Source organism: Excalfactoria chinensis, chromosome 1 (genome assembly GCF_039878825.1).
Source record: "Excalfactoria chinensis isolate bCotChi1 chromosome 1, bCotChi1.hap2, whole genome shotgun sequence".
Taxonomy (NCBI): Eukaryota; Metazoa; Chordata; class Aves; order Galliformes; family Phasianidae; genus Excalfactoria; species Excalfactoria chinensis.
Window position 1 is genome coordinate 143,914,046 of NC_092825.1, and position 26,186 is coordinate 143,940,231.

The 26,186-nt window shown below is 38.3% G+C and overlaps 1 protein-coding gene across 6 annotated transcripts in view; it reads left to right on the forward strand.

Moving 5' to 3' along the window:
- Window positions 1–1,287: 1,287 nt before the first annotated feature.
- The window catches only part of RBM26 (RNA binding motif protein 26), a 47,254-nt gene continuing 22,355 nt past the window's right edge, over window positions 1,288–26,186 (forward strand). For 2 of the 6 annotated variants that reach the window (XM_072352410.1, XM_072352447.1), the window contains exons 1-13: window positions 1,288–1,502; window positions 12,728–12,846; window positions 13,407–13,543; window positions 14,395–14,483; window positions 15,044–15,282; window positions 17,150–17,410; window positions 18,591–18,830; window positions 19,345–19,512; window positions 19,858–19,998; window positions 20,919–21,030; window positions 22,019–22,178; window positions 23,568–23,732; window positions 25,996–26,127. In XM_072352410.1, coding sequence (XP_072208511.1) covers window positions 1,432–1,502; window positions 12,728–12,846; window positions 13,407–13,543; window positions 14,395–14,483; window positions 15,044–15,282; window positions 17,150–17,410; window positions 18,591–18,830; window positions 19,345–19,512; window positions 19,858–19,998; window positions 20,919–21,030; window positions 22,019–22,178; window positions 23,568–23,732; window positions 25,996–26,127 — 2,034 coding nt within the window. In that variant the 5' untranslated portion in view covers window positions 1,288–1,431. The remainder of the gene's footprint in view (window positions 1,503–12,727; window positions 12,847–13,406; window positions 13,544–14,394; window positions 14,484–15,043; window positions 15,283–17,149; window positions 17,411–18,590; window positions 18,831–19,344; window positions 19,513–19,857; window positions 19,999–20,918; window positions 21,031–22,018; window positions 22,179–23,567; window positions 23,733–25,995; window positions 26,128–26,186) is intronic. The other 4 variants (XM_072352430.1, XM_072352456.1, XM_072352419.1 and 1 more) reach the window with 3 other exon arrangements.

The following is a 26,186-nucleotide window of genomic DNA, read 5'->3' on the forward strand; positions in this document are numbered from 1 at the left end:
CCTTCTGTCAAATTCTCCTCAGCAGTACTCTATAGCTGTGAGAAACAGGAAGGCAGCTCAACATCAACAAACATATCTGCTCTGCCCTCAGTCAGTCAACTACTTGGAATATCTGCCTCTGTTTAACGACTATATAAAACAGCTCACAACCTGAGGTTAGACGCTAATCTGTCCTAAGTCTACCGAATCCAGGCAGCAATAAAATCACACCAGCCATGTTGTTCCGTACTCAACAAATGTGAGGCACTGAAAAAAAAAAGCAACAGTGCTTACCGTTATTTCAGGCATCTCACAGGACAACTCAGATTCGCTGCAGGCAGCCTCTTGGGGCTCAGCCATCCCATGGAGCTGGAGCAGAGCCTCAGCTCCCTTTGCTTGCTCTTACTTAGCTGAGGCAACATCCACCATTCCAAGGTTAGCAGAGGCAATATGGGTGCTTCCTGGGATCTTAATTCTAAGGGCAGCATCATCCCACGCTGGGATGGTGACTGTACGCTTTACATGGTTCCTCTGTTGCTGTTTTAACCCAGATGTGTGCTCTGTTTGGTATAAAATACCTCACTCCTTGCTGCAGGGTTACATTTAACAACAGTCTTCATGAACACGGGCTGCGATGAATTGATTGGGAGAATGCTGAGAACTGATATATAAATATATATATGTATATACATGTATATACATATATACTTCTATTTATTTATTTATTTCGAAGTGATTTTAAGCAACTTTCCAGCTGTTGACATTTATGATACTTCGTATTGCAGGGGAAGGAGAAACACTTTCTCACATTTCTGTTTCTCGGAGGCGGGTTTCGTTATGACAGCATCCCCTCCAATCCCCAGAAGGCTCTCTTCCCTGCCAAGAGCCGCCTCCACCCGCTCCGGGCAGAACCAACTAGAACAGCCAACCCCTCTGCCGCCATAGCTGCCATCACCGCCCCCATTACCGCCATGCAGCGTGGCCTGGCTCCGCCTCCCGGCAGGCCCCGCGCGCCGCCTGTTCTCGCGAGACTCCTTATGCTCGCGACAGCGGCGCGCCGCCATCTTACCTGCTCGCTAGCTCGTCCGTTCGTTCTGCCTCGCTCTGCGACTGAGGGGGGGCGGTGCGTTTCGGGGCCGCGCTCGGTGCTCGCCGGCCGCTGCCGAGGAGCAGGAAGAGGGGAACCGCGGGGCGGCCGGGCCGCGTTTCCCGGAGAAGGAGAAGCGAGAGCGGGGCCCGCGGGGAGCAGCCGCCGCTCGGCTGGTTCCGCCCCCTTCGTGGCGCTGGGCCTCCTGCCCCTGCCGAGCGGCCTCCGCCGAACCGAGAGGCGGCCTCGGGGGGCAGGGGGAGGCGCGGCGGGAGCCGAGGTCTCGGCCGGCGGGGCGGCACGGATCCCGCCGCCGTCGTTGGTAGCGCTGCTGCCGGGGAGGCGCGGGGCCCGGGCCGCTCTGGATGGTGGTTAAAATGATCATAGAAAACTTCGAGGCGCTGAAATCCTGGCTCAGCAAAACGTTGGAGCCCATGTGAGTAGCCGCGACCCTGCCTCTCTCCCTCCTGAATAACCCTCCCTTGGAAAAGACGGGGGCAGTTAGGGCAGGTGAGCGCTGCGAGGCAGAGCTTTGGCGTTACTACCCGGCAGGTGCCCTCGGCGCGCCCTTCTTCCCCGCCTCCGTCGGGCACCGCGGGGCTGTGCCGTGCCCCCGCTTCTCGGCGCGGTCCTCAGCGGGGAGGTAGCACCGTCCTTCTCGTGAGGATGCAGTTTCTCCCCCTAGCGACCGCGTTCACCGCTAGCGCCCGTGCTCCCTCCCTTTGTAGTGAGCGGAGATAATGTCTGCGTGTGCGGCCCGCTCAGCTCGCCCCATGGAGGCCGGGGCAGTGGGCTCCGGCTGCCAACCTGGTGTTCGCAGGGCTCCCGTGTAGGGGTGACGTGTTTTCTGCATCGTTCGGAGTTGTTTTAAACGTTTGGCACACTGATGTTCCCTCCCCCCGCCCCCCACAGCTAAAAATTGCTGTTCCATAGAGCTCTGGGGAGTACGAGCCCCAGAGAGTAATTTGCTTATTTGTGAATACCTGCTTGGCTTCTGAGCATAGCATTCAAGCTAGTAATAAGGACTCTTCTGCAAATAGTCAGCCCACATAGCACAGATCTTCCCTCACTGGATAATATTCTGGTAGCATTAAGATGGGAACTTGGTTGTAAATATTTTGTGTTCTGGAAGTATGGTGCCTATTGACATTTCGGATCAGTGCAAGCTCTTGTCTTGGCATTATGAAACACCGTTCTAACATGTCTGTATTAAGTTATTGGAGCATGATTTGAGTCAATATAACCAGAACTTATGAATGAACTCTGGTGTTAACTTTTCTTTTGAGTTACTTGTACATGGTGAGCTTTGACACTGTTGAATTGAGCCGGAGAGGGGGATCAGCTCTATGTTTTCCACCAACATTAGTTAAGTATATGTAGATACATGCACAGTTTGTATGGCCCATGTTGAAATAGCCTGAATAAGGCTCAGGACCTGGGGAGGGGTTGTTCTTTTTTATGTAAGACAACGCTGAATTAAGTGACTCTCGAACTTCATCCCTGTGGACTTTGAATTAGGCCTGCACCAAATTTCTCTGCACTTAACAGAAAAGATTTAATCCTTAATACTGTGACAAGATTTTATTTTAAGTTTTATTTGGTAAAAGAGAAGCCTTTCTTATGAAGGAGGTGAAGTAATCTTCCTCTTGTGTAAATATAAGGTGTTACTGAAATAACAAAGCATGCTCATGTTTTGTGGTAATATATCCAGCTGACTTATTACTAGCAATAGTCTTCTGACGCAGAATGTTGATTGCTAGTATTTGAATGTTTTCTTCAGTGTGTTAGTGGTCAGCTTGATATGTCTTTAGAGCATGTTGTTGAGGAGATTTGTAACAGGTAATGCTTTGGAAAGCCTTGTAGTTTCCTACATAAATGCCAGTAATTTGAAATGATAGATCATGCACAGTTCTTCTCAGGCAGCTACTGGGGATTGATGTGTTAGCTTCAAACAATTTAGGAGTATTGTCAGATTCTGGGAGATCTTAGACTGAAAGCCTGCTGGTGACGATTGCAGTAGAGCTTCAGTAGGCTTCAGAATGACTTTCGTTCTTGAGTATATATGCTAGCTTATTTTGATTTTACAGGTCTGTATCCAAAGGCTGTTCTGCTTTTGAGTATTTATTCTGCTTCTGTGCATTTGATTGTTGCACATCAGAAGCTGAAGTTTGACTTCACTGGTTTATTTTAGATTTCTTATGAGTGATCTAAAAAGCATCAAAAAATATGCCGGATAGGATTTAGCTCGAGGTCGGTATGGTTCCTAAGGCTCTCTCCCCAGGCTTCATTCATCAGTGATGAACAGTGGTAACTTCTTATCATCATAAGAAGCCTAGGATATCCAGTGTTCCTCTGTTTGTCTGCTGTCTGCTTGCGATACTCAACAGTTAAAGGCTGAAGTTGGAAATTTCAGGGTTTGAGTATCAGTAATCACTTAAGGAACCACAATGTTTCTGTTAAGATAAATGTAACGTGTGAACAGTTCATATGTGCTTCTCGTGCTTGAAAAGTATGTTGTGGAGTAGTTAATTGCTGACCTGGAAGGTGTTGCATTTTTTGAATTATTAGTTCTGGAGGAAAAGAGCCAGCAGGAGCTGTTAAACTCAGTTATCACTGTGTTTTGTGTTGTGTTCTATACAGCTGCATCGTCCCATTACGCAGTTAGTGTAGAGGTTTTGTCATTTCCCACCAGTAAAGTACCTTGGAGATGCTTCTGATCTCAGGTACCTGAAATGCATGCCCATAGCCATAGCTTCTGACTGTATGGAAATTTTAGTATACAGTTACTTCTTTAGGACTGCAGGTGTTATACCAGCACATAATGACTGTAAGTGCCCGTCACCGGTTACTTTAGGCTTAAAGTAACTTTTTACTTGTCTTTTGCTTTGAATTAAACAAAAGTGTGTCAGGTCTGTGCATCTCAGGGCTCCTTCTGAAATCTTTAGCTGCAAGATAGGCAGGTGAATTTCCCAATTAGACGAAGAAATATATCATCATATCCTTACGGTGCTGTTGTCTTCGGAATTGTAAAGTGTGAAATGTTTTAGAAGTAAAGAAATCCCCTACGCACCTCTGTGTATCTGTATTTGCCTAATAAATATCTGGAGCTAGGTAGTTAGCTGCTGTTTTCCAAACTGTCCACGTCAGAGTATCCAGGGCTTTTTAATCTTGGTGTATAATTTGGTGCGAAGGCTGTAGTGTGTATAATCCTGAAACATTTGTTTCAGAACTAGAAAGCGGTGATGTCTGTAAAGGTTGATTCCTTTAACTAGAAAATTTTCTCTTTAAAATATTGTCAAGTGTAAGCAGGAATATGAACTTTATAAGTATAATGAAACAAGTGTTGTGAATATGTTTGCATAGAATGGATGTGGTTGGGTTACATGCACATAGTGCCTCTGGGAAGTGCTGTTCATAGATAAGAACGTTTGGAGAGGGAAGGGAGGGAGGGAATGTCAGAATATAAGTTTCAGAATTTATTTATTTACTTCCTGGACTGTTCTAATGCCTTTGTCAGAGCCTTGGTGAACCTCCATACAAACGCTTTATCTGAGATGGGTTGTGTTGTAGAAAGGCAGAAATGGCAAGTGCTGCTATGCTGGAGCATATATACACTCCAGCTCTGCTTGAAGGGTGGTACTTCTCCAGTGACTTTCTGCAGTCCTCCAAAGTATAGGCCTTTTATTTCTTTTTTTTCTTTTTTTTAAAATAATTTTTATATATATATGTGTGTGTGTGTGTGTATATATATATGTGTGTGTGTGTGGTTTTGGAAATAACTTTGGTTCACAGAAAATTACATAACGTGCACACAACCATTAATGATACCTGTATGTGAATGTAGGAGCAGTGTAAACAGAATCACAGAATTGTAGGGGTTGGAAGGGACCTCTAGAGATCATCGAGTCCAACCCCCCTGCCAAAGCAGACTCCCTACACCACGTCACACAGGTAGGTGTCCAGACGGGTCTTGAATATCTCCAGAGAAGGAGACTCCACCACCTCACTGGGCAGCCTGTTCCAGTGCTCCGTCACCCTCACCGTAAAGAAGTTCTTGCACACATTCGTGCGGAACTTCCTGTGCTGAAGTTTCAGCCCATTTCCCCTAGTCCTGTCCCCACGCACTACTGAAAACAGACCAGCCTCGCCACTATGGCTCCCACACCTCAGGTATTTATAAACATGGATCAAGTCCCCTCTCAGCCTTCTTTTCTCAAGGCTAAACAGACCCAGTTCCCTAAGTCTCTCCTCATAGGGGAGATGTTCCAGGCCCTTCACCATCTTTGTGGCCCTCCGCTGGACTCTTTCCAAGAGATCCTTGTCTTTTTTGTACTGGGGAGCCCAGAACTGGACACAGTATTCCAGATGAGGCCTTGCCAGGGCAGAGTAGAGGGGGAGGATCACCTCCCTAGACCTGCTGGCTATGCTCTTTTTAATGCACCCCAGTATGCCATTGGCCTTTGTGGCTACAAGGGCACACTGCTGGCTCATGGCCAACCTGTCGTCCACCAGGACGCCCAGGTCCCTCTCAGCAGAGCTCCTCTCCAGCAGGTCTTCCCCCAGCCTGTACTGGTGCATGCAATTAACAAAGTACGAATACTTTTCTGCTGTGGCTGCTTTGCATTTGACTAGAACTATCTTGTATGTTTTACTCAAGCTATCTCTGTGTAGAAGATACATGTGTCAGTGGTTGTCATCACTGCTTGCAGGCTGCCATGTGCTTACTTTCTAGTATTACATAACTTTTTCTCATCCATGCTACGGCTCCTGCTATGTATTTGAAGGCAATGCTGAACTTGAAATATAACCTTGTGTCTATCACCTCTAAGTTTTGTACTAACAAAGACTTTGCTATGCCATTTCTGTTGTGATGGATTTCTTTTCTGCAAGTCTGTTCTAGATCCCATATAAACTGTATATATATGTACTTGTTAGCATGTCAGGATCTGGCTTGGCAGATTGGTAAGGAGGCAGGTCTTTTTCATTTTATTGCTAGCTGTGTTGTATAAATGCTGCACACAAATGCTTCGCCTTTATAAGATGCTGTAATATTCTCCCCCTTGCCCTAATTCTTTGCAGTGGAAAATTATCTTGTTTTTAATTACTTTGTGTAAAATAAGTGTAATTAAACTCTTCTGCTGGCCTGCTGAATTTTTACTTACAAGTTGAGTAAGCTTCCTGTATCTGTTTTTTTCCTCTTTGCTGTATTTAGGTTTCAGAAAACATTTGTGCAGTCACAAAGTCAGACTTGCAAAGATGAAAAAAAGAATTGAAACAATGTTCGTGCAGTATTTAGGCATCCCTCATTAAAACTGAAAGGCTTTTGTGCATCATTTAATTCTGTAAATGATAACGGCATTCAAACTATTTTGACAGAATAAAGTCCAAATTGAGGAATATTGAAGAGTGTGTTTGTCATTGGAATGTTCTATGGGAAAGAGAAAGTGCTGGTGTTCACTTATTCCTTCACTCTTCTCCTTGTTGCTGTGCTTTTCAATCTTTTGTTGTTAAATCTCAATGTGTTTCTTACGTGGATGAATGATCTTGCTTACTTATTTTGGATCTTGCTTAATTATCAATAGGATACTGGTTATCTTCTCCCACTAGCTTATGAATAAAGGAAGTTTAACAGTGGTGTAAAGAATATGCTAGTGACACAAGATACTGAAGGAGTAGAAATTGAATGAAAATCTTTGTCATTTCTTTGTATGTTCATGGTGTCCACTGTCCTCTCAGAAAGACTTAACAACCCACCTGGAGGCTTCACTTTAATTTCCCAGAAACTTCCTAAGATGTTCTAAAGCATAACAAGAAGTTTATTTAATTTTCTGTTAACACTTTACATTAGAGTATGACCAATATAAATGAGGCATGGATGCATGTAATTGTTGTATCATTGCTGACATCACTTGTCTGCATCTATTAAACCTGGAAAAATTGGAAAAGGTACTGTGACAGAATTGCAGTATTGGGATTATAAGAAGGGATATGGGAAATCAGGGAATAAAATATGAGAAAGTTATTCTTATTTTGCTGTACGTTCCTCATTCTTACTCTGCACATTGCCAGCGGTGAAATGAACTCCTTGGTTGCATCACAAGGTGCAGATAAAACAATGATTTTTGCTTTCTGCATTGAATGTGTGCTGAGCAGCCAGCAAGCTAACAGCAGTTTTGCCCCTTGAGAGTTCTTTTGAGTCTAGAAGGTGGCATTTTAAGTGGTTGGTTGTTGGTTGCAGCTGTATGAGCCTGTCAGATTGGGATATCATATTTTGGAACTACAGTGATGACATCAGTATTTTGGGTAAGAGCATTGGCGGCTGCTGCATTCCTCAGCGTACGTCTGTGCTTATAAAGAGCTGTCAAAAATGACTCAAGATGGGTCAGACCTTGCTGAGTGAATCTGTCACTCATTGAATTTCTGAGTGCTGGAGGTTTTTACAGATCTTTGAGTGCAGAATCTTGCAGCAACGCAATCAAATACCTACTTTAGACTAGGTGCTCTGCTCAGTGAGCAACAAGCTTTTTCTGCACACAGTCACGCCTGCAAATGCAAAGCACTCAAAGATAGCCATGTCCACCATGGTTAATGTCAAGCACTGAGCAGTGTGCTAGAGAGGTATAAATATGAATCTGTAGGCAACAAAACCAGACTGTGAAAGTTAAAGTTGTGATTTCTGAGGACCAAGGTGAGACAAATAACATGCTCCTACATGTTACTTCCTTTACAGAATGATAGTTCGCTGCCTGGAGGTTTTCAGGCATGCTTTTGTGGTTTCAGTGTATTGTGGTAGTTTGAATTTGTCAGGAAACTAGTTTCAGGACTTACAGCAACTTTTTGCATGTTCATTTAAAGGTACATTCATGTTAAACAAACAAACAAAAAAACCCCAATGCCTTTTAGCTGCTTTTACCACTTTACAAAAGTTGTGTGTGCTCGAGCTTTCTCCAAAGTGAACATTGAGGTTCTAGACGTGAGATTGTTACTGTTGGTTATGGGGAGACTTGATGGAAGTTTCTCATTCCTTGCTCTTCCCCAGTCGTTTCCTCCTTCCCTCCCCCCACTCCACCCCTCTTCCCTTTGAGTAACAGGTAACAGTGTTCAGATTATAGTTGGAGAGCTGCAGTTTGGGAGGTCGTTGTGATGTTTTTTCTCTTTTCTCAGTGGTAAACACCACTTAGGAATTGGTCCCTTTAGAATTTGCGTGGAAGAGCCAGCTGTTGTTACCAGAAAGCAGACTTTGCTTAAACACACTAACCTAGCAAAATACATGCTTAGTATAGTCAACGTTTGTTTATTCTTTCTTACTACTTGGGAAGTCGTTTATTGTGTATTTCTATTCCACGTGTTATTCCCTATTTACATACAGAGGTATTTTGCTGATTTAGCTTATCTGCTTTGCTGAATTACTTTTAGCTGTTTTGCCTTTTTAAGTCAGTATAAGCGTTGTTAATAAGAGGTTTTCTTTATGTACAGCTAGCTAGCTACACCAGTGTAATTTCTGTGCAGAGAGCTTTCGTATATTACATACTCAATAAATTGAGGTGTGGGGGACAAAGTGGTGAGGCCAGGCTCTTTTCAGCAGTGTGTGGAAACAGGACAAGGGGAAACAGCCAGAAACTGGAGCATAGGAAGTTCTGTACAAATGTATGCAAGAACTTCTTTATGGTGAGGGTCACAGAGCACTGGACTGGACAGCACAGAGGCTGCCCAGGCTGCCCAGTGGGGTTGTGGAGTCTCCTTCTCTGGAGATATTCAAGACCTGCTTGGACGCCTACCTGTGTGACCTGGTGTAGGGAACCTGCTTTGGCAGGGAGGTTGGACTTGATGATATCTAGAGGTCCCTTCAAACCCCTACGATTCTGTTATTCCGTGATTAGTACTGAAAACTGGTAGATTGATTGTTGATTAAATAATTGCAAAGAATTAAGGTGAACTCTTGCTTCTGCAGTGGAGCGGAGTATTTGATTGGACATAACATTGCTTTTCTAGTGGCTAGAGGTATCCAGATCATTCCTTGAAGAACACGTAGAATTCCAGCAAGGGTTTTTGTCTGTATAAGCCTGTGTGCTAGGCAGTGTTTACTAAAGCAGGATTTCTAGAGCAGTCTCCCTTGTCTAGCGCAGAGCAGTCGACACAGTGTGTTTGACTAACATATGTGTCTCTGCAAAAAAGCATTGCCAGGGGTAAAAACATTTAGCGTTTCCTATCAAGGTTACGTACCTAGAAAGTGGGGTGTAATAAAACGTTCTGCATTGTTTAATTGTAGCAGACACTGGGATATACATCCCTACACTGGCAGTTGGTTCGGATTACTTGTACCAAATTCACTGCTTGCTCATTTTAGAAAAATAATAAGATACGAGGAGAAAATTTATGTGATTATTGTTGTGTGCAGCATAGGCCTGTGAAAACTTAAGGGAACGTAGGTAGAAGATTTAAAGTTGGGAAACGTTATTTTACTTGTTTAAATGCATGGGAATGTTTTTTAGTAACCAAACGATAGCATAAGAATAAAGTTAAATCTAAACTTGTCAGACTTTTACTGCATGTATTTGATTTTTGCTGAGGTCACTAATGTTCTGCACTGTAGTCAGGTTAAGCTGAGGGTTCAAACCTGTGCTTAGCGATTAAAAATATGTCATACTCAGTGAATGCTGTAATTGAAGTGTAAATTTATTGTCAAATTTGAAGTGCTGCTTAAAACTATTTGAAATTTGTAGGTAGTAATCTCATTTTTGTAATTTTTCTAAGCAGTCAGTTAAGGATCTTCCTCGTGTTGTTGAACTTCTTGTGTACAAGAAGACAGCATGCTGTATGATGAATCCTTTATGCTGCACTGTATATTCAGCTGCTGTCAGCATGGATGCCTTTCCTATTTTTGTTAAAGTGCCATCACTTAATAAAGCATTGTTGTCTATAAGAGTATAAAGTCCAAGTCAAAGAGCTTAGGAAGGCTGATAAAACGAGCTCAAAATGGATGAAACATTCATTCCTGCACAATAAAGATGCTGCAAGCATGCTGTATTTAATTACACACAAAAACTCCCATTCTGTAAGAAAAGATAGTTAAACTAGAGAATGTACATACTGCATGTGAGCAAGCCTCCCATAATGCAACCCAGAAGTTGTTGACAGACCCGAGGATGGAGAATTTACACACAGTATTTCAGTTGGGAGTGAGGAAGTCCAAAGGCGTTGCTTTTTTATGACAGCTACCCTCCCCCAGGACTCTAATAGCTAGAAAACAGATATTATCAGGCTGCATCCACAGTTTTGAAAAGTAAAAGAGTTTTCTTGTGAAGTGATCTCTTATTCCTCTCTTCCATCAATTCATGTAGCTAGCAATATAGTTTTCCATCATGTTGTGGGGGAAGAAAACCTGAAAACCAGTGACAAGGAAAGTGCTTGCTGTAAACTTAGTGTGCACATACTGTACATGTAGCTGAAATAAATAACATGCTGTTCATTTATGACAAGATTTTTCTCCATCTCATTTACTACAAAATGCATGATCTGAAGTAATTCATCTGTGCTAATATTTCTCAAAAAGAATGGCCAAAAATAAATGCGTGTTAGTACTTTAACAGCAGGTAAGCTATCCTGGTTATGCATAGGGAAATTTCTGTGCTTATATACTGAATAGTAATGTTATAACTCAATGCATGTGTTTTGTTTATATCTGGTAATATCACGTATGGGATGACAAATTAAAAGCAGTGCCACAGGAGAAGATGATTCTGTCTTTTTGGAAATTAATGTATGTTTTTATTGGGATATTTTCTTGAGAGTGTTTTGGAGTCATTTCAGTGCACGAAATGATATTCTGAGGTTAATGTATGGGATGACAAGAAAAAAGCGTTGACTGTATGTGTGTAGTGTGTGTTAGTGTTAAACCTCTTGGAATCCTGGTGGCTTTCCAGACAAGAGTTTGTATTTTCTATCCTGCTTTTAGAAAAGGAATTATTTTAAGCTGAGTGTGAGGCTGTCTTACCATCACTACTCTAGCAGCTGGAGGTTTAATGAACCGCAGGGGCTTTTTCCTTTTTTGACCAAGTCTTTTTTTCTGTTGCTGTTGTTCACTGAGTAGTTATGGAGGCACTCGCGTGTCATGACATGTTAATGACTTCTGACTTTGTGTTACAAAAAATGGTGGGAACTCAAAAATTCAGCTCTCTTGGGTGAGACCCCTCACTGCCAGCTACCTCATTGCACAGACAGCTTTAAGACGTGGGCTTCCAGATGGTCTGGGTGGGTGATGCGCAGTTCTGCTGTTCTTGATATATGGAGTCACGTTCCTGTTTCTGAGGTGACTTGATGCTTGAGCAGCAGCCTTGTTGTAGGTAAAGAATTATTAAATCTGGAGTAAACCAGATGTGATGCTCAGAAGACAAATTTTCTGAAGAATTTTCAGTAATTGTGCAGCCTGTTACTCAATAGGCAGCATATATTTGTGTTCTGTTGGTTTTGTGTGTGCGGATTCTTTTGGAGTTGAAACTGGTTGTAAACTCCCATTTCCTATATCTATGAACAATGCAGGCTAACACAGAAGATTGTGCTCTATGCCCTAGCATCTCATGTTGCTTCTGCAGCATGAAATATTGTTGTTGCCTGTTTTCTGCAGGGTACTGTGTTATGTTTGAAGCTTTGACCTCTTACTTCAGAGAGCAGAATTGTGAGCCCAAGGTATCCTCAGGGCCTCCTTAAGACAGATGCTGACAGGTCTGCTTCCTTTGCTTAATGGATATGTTTGTGTGGAGAATGTGATGCTGGAGATAGCTTCTTTGAGGAAAGGAATTATGTAGTGTGATATCTAGCACGATATTGTGAAGGATGTGCTTTCAGGGCCTCAAACATGTCAGTTATCGACAGTTAGACTTTTTATTAAGCCTCAGTGCTGAATTTTCATATGTTTTAATGTAGGAGAGATTGGGAGTAGCTGTTCAATTCTGTTCAGCCATTGCGGACTTATTCACTGGAACAGTATTTATATAACACTGAAATTCAGTGCAACACCCTTAGTATATTTTAATTTCCCTCATTTCAGAGTTGTTTTTGATGCAGAGAATGTACAGTTAGGATGCATCAGTGTGATCATCTTTCCTCATTGGTTCCTTAAAACTATTGCTTAAGTAGTAGTATTAACTTTGTTCATCACCCAGACAGCTGGCTGTCTGCAACACATCGTCAGTGTACATATGGTAAATCTTCATTTCAGCAGCATTGTTTCTGCTGTGTTACTGCTTTCATTTCTAATCACATAGGCTAACTTTACACCATTAAGAGTTACCCAGTACTACAGATCTGTCTTCACTGATTTCATAATGGAGAAATTATGGGAGTACTTATTGTAGCTTTTATTATTCTTCAGGACTATTAGGCAGTTGAAGCCCTTAATAGTTTGTTGTAGTTTGCTTTGAAATGATGTGTGGAGTATTGTTTGGAAAATCTCACTTCTAAGAAATTAATTCTCTGGAGAAAAAATATGATGCTTAGTATCTTTCATCTCTGGACTCACTCTTAGAAAGTACCCCCAGATGTTTTTCGATTACTTTACAAGTAAAGATTTTGATCCTCTATGTGGAATTGGTGATACCAGTTTTTAGATATTCTGTTTTATAATTTAATCTCTTCTGTGTGTTTTTGTTAATCTGTTTGCAGATGTGATGCAGATCCATCTGCCCTAGCTAAATATGTTCTGGCTTTGGTAAAGAAGGATAAAAGTGAAAAGGAGCTGAAGGCATTGTGTGTTGATCAGCTGGATGTATTTCTTCAGAAAGGTATGTCGTGACTCTTAAGCTTGAGTGAAAAGTTTATTTCAAACAAACTTTTAATGTAGACTCCTTTGTCTATTTATCAGCTTTGTTACTTGGAAGTATGTAATTCAGTTTGTGTGAAGGAATAAAAAAGAAGAAAGGACAAAACCACAGGTTTTGCACAATTTATAGATTTTATTTCTTTGTTTTATTTCTTAAGTGTGTGTTGTTTTTTTTTTGTTCTTTTGTTTTTTGGTTTTTTTTTTTTTTTTGTTTTGTTTTGTTTTGTCTGTTTTTATTCCTGGAAGAAAATTAAGAATGTTAGGAATTACTGCCTGAATTAGAAGCCCTGAATCTTTCTGTATGTTAAAAATTATTCTTCTAGGTGGTTGATCAGAAGATTCCAAAAATACTGCTTTTGTATGCCTATATGAAACATTGCAATTATTGACATGTTTCTTGACCTTGTAAAAGTCCTTTTGAAATATGAAATATAGAAGTAAAGTAAACTTTCTGGTGAACTTTTTTAGCTTTTAAAAGCAAATATTAGGTTTGAATACTGAATATTGATTCTTTACTTCTAGAAACTCAGATATTTGTGGAAAAACTGTTTGATGCTGTGAATACAAAAAGCTATCTACCTCCACCAGAACAGCCATCATCAGGAAGCCTAAAAGTAGAGTTCTTTCAACACCAGGAGAAGGAGACGAAAAAAGAAGAGGTAAACACTGACATCATTTTAACTATGTACCTTTTTTTATTCCTTCCCATATCTTGCTTATTTGGTTCAACTTCATCATGTGTGTTTATTAATAGTCCCAAGTTTAGTATCAAAATTTGCACTGCAACTTTAAGATGGCTGGCGGTTTGTGCCTCATATGTTAAGCACAGCATTTCTGAACATAAGCTCATAGGTAATAGAATTTCCTGAGTAAATCAAAATGGTTCTTACTGTGCAAATGGAAACAGAGTTCCTGGGTATTTTAGAATGTGTGGCACAATCTGCATTAGTTTTTTTTTCTCGGGAGACTGCCTAATTAATGCTGCCCTTTTAATTTGCCATTCCAAATGACAGTACTCATTCATTAAGCTGCTTGATCCTGGAAATGTTCTGGCACTGGTGTTTACATGGTTCTATGACCCAGAGAAGAGCAGGTTAGCCCTTTTTCAATAGCTGCTTAGGTTTGGTTGCAGGAGTGTTTAACCATTATGTCAACAAAGTAACCTGCTGGAAAGACATTATGATGCCACTCATGGAACATTCCTGTGCACCTAGGTTGTTCACTGTAGCTCAAAATGGATTTCTCCACCTGTATCAAAAATAGATGTATTTCTAGTGCAGCATAATAAACATTTCTTATACTACTTAATCTTCTCCCAAACAGTTCTCTGAACATTCTCAGAAATAAGAAATTTAGTATATTATTGTATTAGAAGTAAAAATCTTGTTCCATTTCAATTGTTGCTGCAGATTCTGTTCAGTACTTGAGATTTTTGTTTTTATTTGGTTGTGCAGAAGTCTTTGGTATAGTGTACTGATGCATTGATCTAATATATTTAATTGAAACTCAGATAGTTAAAGAGGAAGAGCGAGAGAAGAAGTTCTCCAGAAGACTAAATCACAGCCCTCCTCAGTCAAGTTCACGCTATAGAGATACCAGGTAATAAACTTTTCTTAATCTCTTGTATTGTATCTTTAATCAAATACATTTGGATTTTTATGACATTACAAATATTTTCTTTACATACAGTCACCTATTAAGTCGAAAATAAAACAGTTGCAACTCTTATGCAAATGTATTTAAACTGAGAGTACGTGCTATAAGGAACTGTGTAAACTGTCTGTAAGTTTATAACTAATACTTTGGACTTTCTGGTTTTTTAATGTTATATTTGTCATTTAAATTACAGCACATACTCTGCTCACTGTTGAGTTTGAATAGCGGTAGTTTGATTTTAGAAGCTTTCCCTTGGGTTGATCTTTTTGATATTTTCACTTTACAGGAGGTGCATTTTGGGGCAAAACTAATATTTTACATTTAAAGATGTTCAGGATGATGAAAATAAGATGCATAAACCAAATAAAAGTATCTTGATGAGAGAGGAAGAAACGTGTTTTTTTTGTCTTTTGTGTTATTTACCATTGCCATGTGTTTAAATCTTTAATTATTGTAAGTAACAATCAGCAAAATTACATGACATTACATTTATTACCATTTAGAAGCCGCGATGAAAGGAAAAAAGATGAACGTTCTCGGAAGAGAGATTATGACCGAAATCCTCCCAGAAGAGATTCCTACAGGGATAGATACAACAGAAGAAGAGGGAGAAGTCGAAGCTATAGCAGGAGTCGAAGTAGGAGCTGGAGCAAAGAGAGACTGCGGGACAGAGATCGAGACCGGAGCAGAAGCCGAAGTAGAACACGAAGCAGAGGTACCAAGAGTTGGTCTCTAAAATACGGTGAATGCTGCTTACAAAATTTAGACACTAGACTAAAACATTGTGTTCAAGATGTACCAAAATTGCTATTGATGTTCTTGTTTTATTGTTAACTTTTAGCTTTGTTTATTGTGGATATAAATCCTAAGTGATTATGTTCTTAGTTCCTATTTTCCCTTCTTTCCTGCAGTTCTTCTCTATTACCTTTGATTGTGTTGACCACTTCTAAATGTTGTGAGACAGGCAGAAAAGACAGAAAAATCCAAGTTAATTGCATTTTTAAAGATCTAGGGAAACTCAGAATCTGATATCAGAATATGCAAAAATTAATGCTCACCTACAGAGGTAGGACTGGCAGAAACTACCAGTGTGTTAGCAAATTCTTGTTAAACAGATCAGTACAGGTATATTGTTTTTGAGTTGTTCCCTCTTTGGTGTCTTGGTAAGAGGCTGAAATTACTATCATAAATATGTGCATTAGTACACATAGCAGTAGGACTTAAGGCTTCTTTTAGTACAGTAGTTTTGCTGTTCAAATTAAGCTTCTTTTTAAAACTTATTCATCTGAAGTGAATGCTTTTCCCTTATAGTTGTTACTGATTAATTAAAGAACTGCGGTAGGAGTTGTATTTTTATCCTAAAGAATAAAACGTAAAGAATACATATGTTAAAATATTATAGCGTAGCTCTCCTATTCATTATTTTATGGGTTTTGCGAACATGGTCTTACAAGGAAAAATGCAGAGTTCCTGAAAGTTAGCAAGCGTAAGTTTTTCGATCAGCTTATTCATAAGTTCTATAGCTATACTGAAATGTGATTGAATCTTAATTTAAGGAATGTATTACTTTTACTACAATTGTAATTTCTCACAGATACTATCTGACAGTAAAACCTTTGTTCCTGTTTCTAAGAACATAAGGAAATGCCTGTTTTACCCATACTTGTCTGCCACTTTTAAGACATTTTTATTGATATCTCTTCAATGTGCTGTTGTTTGAGTCTACTAGCTTACATCATGACAGGATTCTACTGTCTTCATCTGTTTGCTTGTTGCTTAATTGATGGTAATGTTAGAAAATGAAGAAGTTAGTATATATTTAGAGTAAAAAAAAAAAATCATGCTGCTGCTATATAGGTCCAGGAGTTTTCCACACCTGTCAAGTATTACAATTTTTCCTGTCATGATGAGGCTTTGTATTTGATTCAGTACATGCAGTTGGATGCAGACAAAATGAATATTAACAATGTGAAGCTACATCAGTAATATAATGATTCAAGGCACTAAAGATATATCACTTTTATGATATTTTCAAGTAGTGATTACTGTTTATTGTTGTTACCCTTTATTGAAGATAGCTTTTCAAATGAAGTTCTTAGAATATATGGATTGCTACAGATGATCTACTATGTTTGAAGTTAAATATACTTTGTTTTGGTATAGGTATAGTGTACCCTGGTGGTTGACTATGTAATTTTAAGATTATTATTATTATTAATATTTTTCTGATTAAAAACCCTGTGCATGGCAGGGAGGTTGGAAGTAGATGATCTTTGAGATCCTTTTCAACCCAGGCTATTCTGTGATTCTGTGAAAACTTGGGAATGTAGAATCATGGTATAGTTGATAGGCTCCTGAAAAACATCTAATCCAGTACCTGTTCTCAAAGCAGACAAACTGGAACGTGTTGCTCAGGACTTTATTCAGTCAAGTTATAAACAGCTCCAAGTATGGAGGCTCAGCTCTGGGCAATGAGCGGAACATTCCAGTTACTATTTTTATGTTTTGAGATAAATTGACTTTGAGTAAATAAACTTAACGGTTTCTCTGTGTATGGTGAAAATGTACACAGTCATCCAATTAACTCTTTTTCCCCTTCTTCTTTTCAGAAAGGGATTTGGGAAAGGCAAAATATGATATGGATAGAACAGATCCATTAGAAAACAATTATACTCCAGTTTCTTCTGTAACAAATATTTCATCTGGCCACTATCCTGTACCTACACTGAGCAGCACTATTACTGTTATTGCTCCTGCTCATCATGGAAATAACACTACTGAAAGCTGGTCGGAATTCCATGAAGAGCAGCTGGACCACAACTCCTATGGAAGACCTCCACTGCCAAAGAAACGCTGTAGAGATTATGATGGTAAGTCTAGATTTTCTTAATTGCTTGCCACAGCTGCCCACATTCTTCCTTAATACAATTGTGTTTTTTTCTGTAACAATTTTTGAATGCATTTTTATCCCACTCTTTAAGGACATACTTTGTAAATATTTTTATTAGTGCTTCTATGTTTGCTTTTTTTTTTTTTTTTTTTTTGTTAGATTTATTTTATATGGATAATGGATATTGTTTTGTTTTTTATATAAATACTAGTGGACTTTTACCCAGTTTTCTTGTTTTATCTTATGTTTAAGCCAGATACTATACTTGATTGTTTGGGGCATAATTAGAACCTCACTGATGTCATCAATTTTTGGTTTTATTCCATCCCGTCTAAGAGGGATTAATTTACTAGAAGACCAGGAGCTGTAACTTCTTAGACTTACATTAAACTGCCTTTTACAGATTAGATATTTCTTAAAATTGAGTATTTTTTTGGGCTTGCGTAGATCTTATGCTGTCTTTTTCCATGTCTTATCAGTTGAATAGACTGTTGCAGCTTGTGCTGGCTTAACTAAGTCCAGCCAGTCAACCTCTAAACAGAATAAGATTTCCCCATACTGTGTTTTTCTGAGGCTTTTTCTGTTATATATCAAAAGTCTAAAATCTAGGTGAATTTGTATTAAGAACTCTGATTATATTAATAACATAGTTTTTAAAAAGAAAAATATGTGGCTAAAGTCTCAGGTTTGCAGGTCTAATTCTTGGGAAAGCTTAGTTGTAAAACTAGTTGTTTTGAAGTTTTCTTCTAATGTAAGCTGAGCTGCGGAGTGTTGTGGTATAGTCTATAGCTCTACAGGATTCTGGGAAAGGGTCAGAATGTGCAGACAGATATACCTCTAAAGTAGCACCTCCAAGCATGACTGAAATTTTGCATCTTTAAAAGATCATTTATATAGCAGCTTGCTATTTCCAGTTTTTGTGTATGAAGCAAATAGTACTTTGTTGGGAAGCTGTGATATAGCCATCCTCTAATATTTACTGGCTAGCTAATTAGAGTATGCTTCTTCTCCTGTCTTTAGTTTCATGTTTTGCAGTTGGTCCTCTGTGGGATTAGTGTGGGGTTCTTTTGACTTTTCAGTTTCTGTGTTCTGTAACTTTTCCTGAAGCTGTACATAAAGCTCTTAAATGCTACAAATTATTTTTGTTTTTGATGTTTCAGAAAAGGGTTTCTGTATGAGAGGAGATATGTGCCCTTTTGATCATGGAAGCGATCCAGTAGTAGTAGAAGATGTGAATCTTCCTGGCATTCTGCCTTTTCCAGCACAACCCCCTGTTGTCGAAGGACCACCTCCTCCTGGACTTCCTCCCCCTCCACCAATTCTGAGTCCTCCTCCTGTTAACCTTAGACCTCCAGTACCACCACCAGGCCCCTTACCACCTAGCCTTCCACCTGTAACAGGTACCTCAGGGAAAAAAAAATCAAAATAATGCAGTGCAAAAAGTTGATATAAGAATGTTAGTTATGTTTTTAATAAACTGTACGATGTTCTCAGTATTGCTTTTTTATGGCAATCGTTGCAGAGTCTGTACAATTTGCATATAAAGTGTGAATCTTGAATAAGAAACAATATTTCAGTTGTGTCTAAGCAAAAGCATGGCATGGCATAACAAAACTCAACTCTTTGAGTTCACTTGGTGGAATTGTATAAAAATAACTGGTATTAGAATAGAAGAGAAAACCCTGGAAACAAACAGCTGCTAAATTGGAAATAATTGAATATTGAGATGCTTTTGTCTGTGATCTGAGTGAAGAGCCTTCTGCCAATGAGAATGATTTCATAGGAATTAATGGAGTTTGTTTGTTTGTTTGTTTTAATAATCTTAAGAACATTTCAGATCAATTTCCATGTGAGTTTGAGTATAAAGTAAGTCTAGTGGATAATACACTAATACATTGTTTTTCTTTTCCTCAGGACCACCCCCTCCTCTTCCCCCTCTGCAGCCTGCTGGCATGGATGCTCCCCCAAATTCAGCAACTAGCTCAGTTCCTACTGTTGTTACAACGGGTATTCATCACCAGCCGCCTCCTGCTCCACCCTCTCTTTTTACAGCAGGTGTAGTACTGAGGCTTTGCCCACAAGGTTTGCTAAATAGAATAACATTGATTCATACTGTAGTGTGTTTAGAGATAATTTTATAGTTTGAGATCATTGTATCATTTTAAGACTGTGACAGTTATTTAACACTTTTTTTTCCTAATTTAGTTCAAGACAGAAATGGAAAAAAAAATGCATGTAAAATGTAAATCTTAACTATGGAATAGTGTTTTCATTGTGATAACTTGGCATGGTAGTTTTTTAAGATAGCTGTTATACAACAGACTTTCCACTTTAACTGTTTCTTGTAATTAGTTGAAATATAATATTTGCAAACTTTTTTTTTTTAAACTGCAATTTATTTTAATTAGACAATTTGTTTGTTACCAGAAACGTACGACACAGATGGCTATAATCCAGAAGCTCCAAGTATAACAAACACTTCCAGACCTATGTATAGACACAGAGTACATGCTCAAAGACCAAATTTGATAGGACTCACATCAGGTGATATGGATCTACCACCCAGAGGTATGCTCTCAAAGCCATTCTTAGTTTAGCAAGATTTCTTACATTAATGTAAATTGAAGAACTTTTCAGAGAATCTAGTACTGGAAAATGGTTCATTTTTAACTATCTTTTGTAGGTAAGAGAAGTTTAATTAGACAAGGAATTTTGCTTATTGTTTTTTGGCAGATAAAATGAAATCTATTACTGAAATATCCTACAGATATACCCTTAGGCATAATAACTGGTCTCTTTCCACATCTTTCATATAGAAAATGTTTTTGTAATAGAATCGTTTTTTTTTTTTTTTTTTTTCCTGTGGAAGCAACGTAGTCATTTTTATCTGGTACAGGTCAGTCAGTCGTCTTAAACTCATAGTTCCCATGGCCCTGGGAAAGAAGTAGCAGCATACAAAATGAGAATGGAAGATAAAAGTAAATGAAAACAGTTGTTTTGACTGTGGGTTTAATTACATCAGTATGTATTTGTATTTAATCTTCAGTTTTTATTGCTACAGTTTCAGTAAGGATCCCCTCCTTGTATGATTCCTGTTCTTCAGAAAGAGCTACTTCATTCCTTACCCCATGGTCTTGTTCCTATTGTCAGGGTTCTGGAGTGTCGTATATTTCCTATCAAAAACATTTTTGTGTGTGCCATTTAATAGAAGAATGGAGGTCTTAGCAAAAACGGTGCAAACTTCAGGATCCTGTATGGGACACTGTGAATGGAGGCAGATGCCTTTTGTTACCCTTCTCTTATTTTTCTTTTGTATGATGTTAATGTGACAAAATGAAAGCTGTTAGATGTTTTTAGCATCTATTAATTGTTAAGATTAAGAAGATTAGTCTGCAGTCATGATTTGATGCAATTTTTGAACAATGATCAGTTGTGTTTTTTCAGTGCAAACAGAAAATACAAAAATTAACGTTTTTATCTGTTTACAGAAAAACCTCCTAATAAAAGCAGTATGAGAATAGTGGTAGATGCTGAATCCAGGAAAAGAACAATTGGTGCAGGAGATGGTGGAGTTCCGACAAAGAAGACTTGGTTTGACAAGTAAGTGGTCATTAACAGGAGGTTGGCTTAACAGTTGCAGTTCAGTGGAGATCCTTTCTGCATTTTGAAATGTTATATAAATTATACATATATATAATTATATAGTTGTATTACAATATAAGTTATATATATATATATTATACATAAATATAAATTACATAAATTGCAAGCAAGTTAAAGTGTGAATAAGCTGGCTATATTAAAATAAATGATACTATAGAGAGGACTGTAATGGCTGTCATCTCTCAGAGAAGCTACAGAGATAGCTAGGTTTGCTTTGAATTAAATTTGGTCTCTGAAAGCTGAAATGATGTAAGATATGGAGCCTTGCAGCGTGATACTTACTAGAGATGTCTGGATTTAGTTTTTAGTTTTATTTTTTGCTATTTTGGATTGAGTTGCCAGGTGTGTTACTGACATAAAATGTGGAATGTGGTGCTCAGTGTCCAGATACACCTGAGATAAAATGTTGGAAGAGATTTTAAGACATTACTGTGTTTGAGGAAAGCCTGGAAATATTAGGAATTTGTGAAGAGATTCAGGGGGAATGACTGAGAAGCAGCAGCATTTGGAGAGAGTTACTGTGGCATAGTTAAGAGTTACTGACAATCAAAATATCGTGAATTATCTTAGAGATTTTTGTGGTGAGGTATGGTGAGATTATGAGTGAGCAAAAATACAAGTATCATAGAATCATAGAATCACAAGTTTGGAAAGGACCTACAAGATCATCTGGTCCAACCGTCCTCCCTTTACCATACCTACAGCAAACCATTAAACCATATCTCCTAGCTCCCTATCCAGATGCTTAGTATAGAGGCCTGTGTACTGTACCCTTCTACACTTTTCTAAAATTGTATGGGATTTGGTTTTTATTCATCTGTCAAACTGTCTGTGTCACACATTCAATCCAGTGTAAGCATATAACATTTTACATTGTATTTAGTAGCTTACTGTGAATTTCTGGCTTGTTTCTTATTTGTTGCAGGCAAAATTTTAACAGAACAAATAGCCCAGGTTTCCAGAAGAAGGTACCGTTTGGAAATGAAAACACAAAACTTGAATTGAGGAAGGTTCCTCCAGAACTTAACAATATCAGCAAACTTAATGAGCACTTCAGTAAATTTGGAAACTTGGTCAACTTGCAGGTATGAATCAACAAAGAGAAGACACATCTACTTGGGCTTAATGCCGACAGTAATTACTAAAAGGAGAATGCCAAGTGCTTTGTAACTAATTTCCTGAAACTGTTCTTTTTATTTTCCTAACTTGTTTCTTAAATGTGATCTCCCTGTTTTAATGAAATTATTATTGATGAGTTAGAAGTGAAATGTTGTAGTTCTTATTTAGGTTTGAACAAGATTTAATTTTCTCTTCACAGATGAGACTTCTAATATAATTTATATAAAACATTTAAAAGATTTTGGAATGTTTTTTCCTTCATCCTTTTCCATAAGTATGGATGTAGTGTGAACTTCATTTTTTGTGGTTGATTTTAACTATAGGGAACCTGTATTTCTCATCAAGATAACAATCCCTTTGTTACAATTGGTTTCTAGTCTCATAATTGTGGTGTTTTATCCCTGATAGTTACTTCCCGAAATATCTGAGTGACTCACATTTTGTTTCTTTTTTAAGCTGACATTTATTAACATAAATAAGCAAAAAATTAGAGAAGGATGCAGAGGAGATGGAAAGAACTTTGATATTACATATTGTAGGCTGTGTTTAATGTCAGTATTTCATGCCTAATCTCTAAACTACTCAGCCTGATCTTTCATCATGTTTCTTTATCAACAAGTAGTTTCAGACACTAGTGCTTTCATGTATGCTTCCTTGCTTGCAATGAAAGATTGAATGGAGACCTGTAATGCAATATTTTTGTGTACAAATAGAGAGTGAACTTCCTGTGCCCATCTGAATGTGTAGGGAACTGAAATCTCTCTTAATTGCTCTTAAACTATTGAATGGCTAAATAAATATTTATCTGCAAATAAGCCTGTAGTGGCAGGTATTATGGTTCTGTAAGGAAAGGAATGAGGGGAAGAGGGAGGGAAAGAGAGGAAAAAGAGGGGGTGAAGGGACAGAGATTGTGAGCTGTGCTTGTCTTCTGGAAGTTGTAATTTTGTTCTTTGAAGGTATCTAAGATAATACATTCACATCCAAAAGAGGAAAACTAAATTGAACTTTGTTTAGCTCTGATATTAACAATGACACTGTGTTTGTTCACATTAATTATCTAGATTCCAGTGATTCTTCCTCATCTTTCAAACAGTTACATATATTTGCCTTAGAAATTCTGTTTGACTGCTGAAATTTGTTACTTAATCGTATTAAAGTTAATTAGTGTAATCTAAAGATTTCTTCTTAACACCGGACGTTTCAAACAGAATCCTGAATGGAAAATGCTCATCTGATGACTTATATTAGGTTTAAATTGTAAACTTCTCTGGAGTTTCTGAACTATGGATTTTGTAGTTGTAACAACAAAAATTCTGCATGCTGTAAGTGTTTTGTTCTTCTCTTTTAATGCTTAGGTTGCATATCAAGGTGATCCAGAAGGTGCCCTTATTCAGTTTGCCACGCATGAGGAAGCCAAGAAAGCGATATCAAGTACAGAAGCAGTATTAAATAATCGTTTTATCAAAGTTTACTGGCATCGAGAAGGATGTGCACCACAAATCCAAACTACTGCACAGAAGGTAGAGGATCTAAGAGTGTTCTGTCTAGAATTTTATCTGAAATAGTTACTTCTAAACATTATTTTAAAACGTTTGTAGAAAGAGTAAGCCAAATACTTTTAAAATACAGAATGCTTGATGTCATTCATTTCCAAAATCACTCTTTAGTTGTTTCTTCGAATTCGGATAGAATGTTCAGGAATATGACTGGAAAGTACTGAAAGAAGACCCTTGCCTTACTTAAGGATAACACTGCTATGGTGTCATCTTATGCAAAGGCTTGATGTCTGAATAATGTTTTGACTTTAGCTAATGGAGGCTTTTCTTTATTTTTTCTTCTGGTGAATCTAAGACAGGTGGTAGAAGTTAGATTTTTTTTTTAATTTTTTTTTTTTTTCCCAGAAGATGCTGCTCTTTCTTGTCTGTTTTCCTTTCCTCTTCAACTTGCATACAGCTATAGAAGGTAGCTGTGGAGTTGGTTTTACCCAAATATGTCTGTATTTTTAAATACGTATCTACACATCTTCTACGTATGTAGAAAGGGAGAGGAAATGCTTTCACAGCGGAAGCTGCAATATTAGCCTAATTTTGTGGGAACGGATAGGGACATTTTACATTTTTGAGCTGAGATCCTACCTTAAATGTCTGTGCTATCAGTGTGGAACAGTATGCTCTACACTTAAAAAAAAATGACACAGCCTTTGTAGAAGAAATATTGATGTTATTTACAATTATTTAATAAGCAGGTGATTTACTATAGGATTCTTTCAACTGCTGCTGCAGGTTTTTGATTCCTTCTTTTTTCTTGATGGCATGTCATCATCATCATCCAGTTTTCCAGAGCAGCCCTGCTATAGGGCATTTTACATAACAGTTTCTTTTGTCCCCTTGTTTTGTAACAAATGTACTGCATACTAAAAGTACTTTTATGGGGTGAAGACCCACCTCACTGTCTCCCCAGTGGCGTCCTTTAGGTTTGAGTTTGGGTTCTCATTTATAAATATCTTTGTTACTTTATCTGAAGCTGTGTAACTCAAGATGATTATTTTCTAAGCTTTCCTTACATACGATCAGCCAGAAGAGGGCAGTGCAGTACATCATTTATGTGAGTACTGGCAAGCTCTCTCAAATAGGATAGCTTGAGAAGTTACTGCCATCAGCTTACTTGCTGATAATGTCACCCAACTTTACAGTGTTAAATGTATTAAAAACCAAATATTTGGTTCTTTATGTTAAATAAAATATTTGTAACATTTTTGCAAAATCACAAATACGCAGCTGTAAGTATTGTTATGATTTTTTAGTCAAGTCACTAGTTTCCCAGTGCATGCCTTTGACATGTAAACCTTGATGGTTTGTTATAGTCCCTTAAGATATCTGGTCACGTTCTTTGTCAAGAAACTACAGTTCAAAGTTGAGTGAGGGAGATTGGAGGCATGTGGTCAGTGACAAAAAATGGGGAAACAGGAAATTAAAAATTCAAATGTAGAACTTTCATGTTCTTGTACATCAGAATAAAAAATATATATATATATAAAATCATTGAATGAATAAACATATTATTATTTAATTCTTAAGCTTTTTTGGGGGGTGAACATTAACTTGTTAAATCTTTATTTGATATCATAGCTACAGTTAGTACAGGTTCTCTTTTCTTAAAGTACTTCAGTTATAGCTGACTTTGCCCTCAATGTATTAGAAGCATGAGGTCAGAAGCATGAGGTTTTGTTTTGTTTTTTTGTCTTATGTATTTAATTTATGTTTTTGTCAAATTAAAAGATGTTAGCTGTCAGGGTATGACCATGGTACGTTCAGCTGCTGTGTTCTATTTCTCCAGTCCTACCAGTGTCGTGGTCATCCTCTTAGGAGGTAAAGAATGATGTATCAGTGTAAAAAGTGAGAATCTTTATAGCACGGGTTTGTGATTAGCTTTTCCACAGGTGGCTGATAAAATAGTTTTGTGAAGAGAATCACATTAGGTCACTTTTTACCCAGTTCTAATGTGGACCTTAAGATAGTCTAAATAGATGTGATTAACGGAAATGCTATTGTGAGCTACTTGTGCCAAGTAAATGTTACAGTTGTGTACACTTTAGTCAGTACAATGTCCCTAATCTTCTGATGTGTTTATGTTTGCTCTCAGGTGGAAAGCTGTTGATTGGTAGGAAAAAATGTAAATCTAAATGCTTTCGTAGGAATTCTATATATTTGTTGGACTGCATATTTAGTAGCGTTTTGTTACTAATATTACAATGTGTTCTTTTTGGGATGGGGGGTGTTACAGGTAATACAACCCTTAGTTCAGCAACCGAGTTTACCAGTAGTAAAACAATCAGTCAAGGAACGATTAGGTCCTGTACCTGCAAGTAATATTGAACCTGCTGAAGCACAGAGTGCCAATACAGAAGTCACTCAGGTATGTAAGATCCATCCAAAAAAAAAAAAGAATAATCAGGCACGTGCATTTATGTAATA